The sequence below is a fragment of the Lolium perenne genome, chromosome 4 (assembly GCF_019359855.2).
Source record: "Lolium perenne isolate Kyuss_39 chromosome 4, Kyuss_2.0, whole genome shotgun sequence".
Taxonomy (NCBI): domain Eukaryota; kingdom Viridiplantae; phylum Streptophyta; class Magnoliopsida; order Poales; family Poaceae; genus Lolium; species Lolium perenne.
In genome coordinates, this window is record NC_067247.2 from 13,890,761 (window position 1) to 13,896,062 (window position 5,302).

The 5,302-nt window shown below is 42.9% G+C and overlaps 1 protein-coding gene across 2 annotated transcripts; it reads right to left on the reverse strand.

The window, feature by feature from the left end:
• Positions 1-360: 360 nt before the first annotated feature.
• On the reverse strand, positions 361-5,081 carry LOC127291816 (disease resistance protein RGA5). 2 transcript variants are annotated; one of them, XM_051321144.2, is made up of 4 exons: positions 4,869-5,081; positions 3,575-4,564; positions 867-2,837; positions 361-673 (listed from the first exon to the last, which is right to left on the reverse strand). In XM_051321144.2, exons 2-3 carry the CDS (start codon positions 4,411-4,413, stop codon positions 878-880), a joined length of 2,799 nt encoding a protein of 932 aa, XP_051177104.1. In that variant the 5' UTR covers positions 4,414-4,564; positions 4,869-5,081; the 3' UTR covers positions 361-673; positions 867-877. The 2 variants fall into 2 exon arrangements, with proteins under 2 accessions (XP_051177104.1, XP_051177103.1); XM_051321143.2 differs by having other exon boundaries at positions 863-2,837; positions 4,869-5,080.
• Positions 5,082-5,302: the final 221 nt, after the last annotated feature.

Sequence of the window (5,302 nt, forward strand, 5' to 3'; positions counted from 1 at the left end):
TCTCAGCTGAGTTCGGCTCAACTCATACAACCTACTAAACATAACAATACACACTTATATATGGTGGACATAGCTAGACTCAACTTGTATGAGCTCAGATAGCCGAACCGGGTTACCAAACACACCCTTAGAATTTCGCACATGCCCCAGATTTTACCGACCCGGCCCTGACAATACGTCAATACATATCTAGATCATAGATGATACGTCATTATAAATGTATCTAACAGACGAGCAAAGACATACCTAAGCAGTTACCGCTCCACCAGTTAATACAGATACACATTAAGTACTACCTTATTATAAGAACTACCATACTACTACTTTCGTCTCAGTTCATAAGGCTTGCACATAAATCTAGGTTTACAATTTAGCCAATATAATATTAGTTGTACAACATAAAATTATATCATTAGACAGTAGAACATCTAAGCTTTCTAATGATATATATATATATATATTTTGTAGTATATATCTTGTATCATCATTGTCAAATTTACGATCTAGAGATACACGTAAGCCCTATGAATCGGAACAGAGGGAGTATAAGTGTGGCGAAGAGGATGAGCCTGGAAGCGTGGCCAACGAAGCAGCAAAGACAGGGTAGATACAAACAGGGGATACAAATGGAAGTGCCCACAAAATCATCTCCAGTGGTAGGATAGATGCAAGCCTGCAATGCCATACAGGTAGAATTATATACATGTGCGTTCATTCAGCTATAGCTAATTAATGGTACGTATTTGAACAAGCACGTGCAGTGGCTCATCAAGAAAATTAATGCTGGAATATTTTAGTTCGTGCAGTACTGCCAATCAATCGGATTGAGTGCAAGCTAAGAACAGGATTACTGGATTAGTACCTGCCTCTTGCTTCTCTAGCGTCTCCTGATAAAGAGTCTGGGGCGGCAGGAATGTTCGCCCACAGCAAATCTGAGCACAGCCTCGGCTTCCTTCACCTCCTTGGTGCTGGCTTTCTTACACCAGAGGTCAACACGGACCTGCTCTAGGGAAGCCAAGTGACACATGCCCAAATCCAAATTAGCACATGTAATGTCGCATGCTCGGAAGCAGAATTGGACCAACTGAACCATGGGCATTGCTCCTCGTGGAAGCGATGGCGCCGTGATAAAATTGAAGAATATGCACTCTCTAACACATGGGAATGAATCAGCCGTAAACGAAAAACATTCCGCCGCGGGGTCTTCTATGCGCCGCCACGCCGCAAGGAGGAGAAAACGAAGACATGGCATCATAGCAATGATCTGGACATCCTTGGCCTGAACTTGATCCAGATATATATTCAGGTATGATAGGAGTGGTAGAGATGAAGGATTAATCCATGCTGGAAGTGTCAAGAACCTGTTCTCCTTTCCATTCAGTACCACTAATCTACGGAGTTGTTGAGGCGCCCAGCATTCTCGCAGGAGATCCACGCATCCATCATTACCATCAATATGTAGGCTTTGCAATTTGTGCAGATTGCCAAGGGCCTCCACAAAAGCTTTATCCAGGCTTTCATCCGATTCTTCAAAATTAATTCGGAGCACCCTCAGCTCAGTGAGATGGCCCAACTCTTTCACAATGCCTGAAGAATAACGGTCCACATGGAGTTCACTCAGCTCTTGTAGGGATGTGAGGTTCCCCATCCCAGGTGGCAATTTGGTATACTTATCGAAATGCAGGCACATCAAATTTTGTAGCTGAACAATACCTGGCATCAGCTCTTTTACACCAGTCTCTACTAAGTCCAGTGTCTGCAAAAACCGTAGATTTCCTATTTTGGTCGGAAGCTCGCCAACATAGGTACTTCTTAGCCCTAGATATCTCAGGTGTAACAAATTTTCTACACACCTCATGTTAATCTTATGGACACTGTCTCTGAGATTACAGTACTCCAAATCTAATACACGAAGAACTTGGAAGCATGAAAGGGACGGCATCTGATAAATAGCAGACGAAAAGAGAGTAACAGATCTCACTTGTTCCATGCTCCTAGTATCAAGCCAAGGGGTGGTAGGCTCTACCATTACATTTTGAATGGATAGCCTGCGAATCTTGCTTTGTGAATTAGGCTTGTTCTGCTCAATACCATCCAATATGGTAAGAAAGTTGTCTTTGCTTGAGAGTGAACAAATGAGATCAAGCACCATGTCATGAACACGACAAGATTTTGCCCTTCCTTCAATATCAATATCTACAGGCTGGATCATGCCTCGATTTATAAGCTCATTAAAATAACTCTCCCCAAGATCATATAAGCTAGTCTTCTTATTTCCTGTTTGGACGAAACCTTCGGCTATCCATCTCCATATTAACCGATCTCGCCCAACCACATAATCTTCAGGGAATACACTTAAATATAATAAACAAGTCTTCAAGTGAGAAGGTAGATCGTAATAGCTGAATGACAATATCCTCTGCATGTCCTCCACACAAGCACCTCCCGTAAGTCCCCGACCAATCGAGTTAAGCAAAACATACCATTGATCCTTTGGTTTTATCTGTTGATTAACAACAAGAAGACTTGCTACAGTAATGATGGCCAATGGTACCCCTCCACATTTCTTCAGGATGTCTATAGATATTTGAGCCAATTCATTTGGGCACATTTTCCCATCAGGAAAAATTCGTCTATGAAAGAGCCTTCTGGAGTCATCATCACTAAGAGGATCCATTCTATAAACTATATCATCAGTAGAAGAGCGACATGCTTCAGCAACACTGACTATCCGGGTTGTCGTGATTAGTCGACAACTGCGATTGTTTTCAGAGAAAACACACTTGATAAATTTCCAGGCTTTGTCATCCCATATGTCATCAATCACGATGAGATACCTGGATGAATTTTCGAGTGCATTAATTGGAAGTTCAGTGAATAAATAACTATGAGTTTCTAATAGGGGAGCCATCTGCAAATGGCGATGCGTATAGACAAAACTAGAGTAAGAGGAAAATTCGCTAGAAAATGGTTTCAACTCTGGAAATCTATAATAATTAAGTTACTAATGATAGAAATGGAAACTCATAGCTAATTATTCCTGTATTTCCATGTGAAAGAACTCTTTGTGACTTGGCAGTGTCCAAAACTACTATCTTTTATAGATTTTAGAAAAAAATTCTAACATGTGCACTTACAAAAAAAAAGATGCAATCACAAATATGAGCCCATTAGCACATGATGATGTGCAGTAAGTAAAATAATCTATTGCACGTATGAGCAACATATGGTCTTTTAGCTCCTATGTTTGACAAATGAACACCTTTGACGCAATTTTATTGATGTACATGAGCTCTGAAATTGTACAATAGTGGTTCACATGCTGTCTACGTGGTGTAAAGGTGCAGCCAGTTGAAACATATACATGTATACTATTCTTTAATTAGATGCTTGCACAAATTCTCTCAACAAAAATATGCGTGCATAAATGGATAACACACAGTGGTGTAGGGATTTTCTTAACAAAATTTGAAAATCCTTAACAGAAAGGGTAGACACCAGGCATACAGTGAGTATGGTGACACCTGTTGACATGTGATTCTGTCCAAAAAAAAGACAGTAGGAAAATGCGCACCTTTTATCCTTAAGGAATTCACGTAGTTTGTCAATAAGTTGTTTTTCATCCATTGTTGTGCTATGGATGTGGCTAAACTGGACCTTGTCGAGTTCATAGATCATATCCTTGAAAACTTTCTTCACATCAGGATTCCGGGACACTGAAACAAAAGCCGCACAATTAAATTGCACTTTGATCCTATCATACACGGCTTTGGCGAGAGTAGTCTTGCCCAACCCACCAAATCCAACAATGGAGACAACCTTTAATCGTTTATCCGGCCCCTTATCGCCCTCTGTCAACATCTCGATCATCTTGTCACATGAGTGAGCAATACCAACAAGCTCTGTCACATCTTTGTACATAGCTGTCAGGCGAGGGTCAATGGTGGCAACACCATTGGTGCCATGCATTTGAAGCCCATATCTCTGGCGCAGCTCGGCCAGCTGTTTAGCGAGACCTTGGGCTTCGTCGATGGCACTGGAGATCTGATGCAGACCCTTTCCCTTCCGGAGCAAATTGGTGGCTCGCTTGAGGAACTTCTTGACTCTGTTCTTGGTGTTGTTGGGGCCAGCACGCTGCCAGCCCTCCTCGTCGATGCGCACGATGAAAGCGTCGACGGCGTCTTCGATTTCGTAGGACAGCTCCCTCACCTTGCCTGCCCATAGGCAGACCTGCTCGTCGAGCTGGTCTGGCGGCACCTCGCCCACCTTGCGGAGTGCGGAGTGCATGAACGTGAGCTCTGTCTCGAGTGACTTTATGCCTTTCTTCACTCTGTTTTCCAGGTTGTATTCATCAACCAGCAGGTCGCCGAGCTTGCGGAGGAGGGGACTCATCGCCCCCGCCGCGACCTCCATTGTTCGATCTCGCTCCTCTGTGAATCAATCAAGATAGATCAAACTCCTCCAGGTTAGCTTATTCCTCTTTTGGTGCCCCCGGCACACCTTTTTTTGGAGAATTGGTCTGTTGGTCACTTGTTCTTCATCGACGGCACACCTCAATTGGACTCTGGAAAAGAGAAACGAAAATATTAACTATATTGTTTGAAGGCTTATTTTATCTAGATTAGAGTGACTATAGTAAATATATGTATGGGGCTTCCTGTTAACATTCAGACAATTTCAACAATCTTCGAGAGGCTTAAAACTAAATAGAGTAGACTGTCAGCTAAAATCCGAAAATTTGTATAAAATAAAAGAGAGGCTTCTGAATTTTTTTAGGCCAGGAAGCTTCGTAGTAAACTGGACTTTGAACAACAAAATCGCCTAACTGCCTAAGTGAAACTGAATCGGCAGAATTTGAGTTCCCATACCTTCTCTGGTAAGCGTTGGCTGCTGCGAGCAGGAACATCTGGCGGCGGCCACCGGAACTGGACGGCCAACGCCACTCACGACGGCATCCCAAGCAAGGATGCGGCACGTCCAGAGAGAGAAAGAAAGTGGGCGAGGAATGAGAGATAAGAGAGCACCTGATTCCTTTTACCGGTGCGCGCACTGCATATTGTCCAGGATCATTGCTTTGATTTAGTAGAAAGTGTAGAAGATGGACCATCTCATCTTAATAACCTTTTACTTTATCACACGGCAAACACAGCGTGGAAAATACCCTACTTTCACAAAAGAAAGCTCACTTCTTTTCCTAGTTGGGCGTAAGATTGTGTACTCCACATTAACTTTTCCAGGAACTGAGGGCATGGCCAATGGTATGCCCAACTTACTTCCCCAGCTATCCACCTAGGTTCGGATG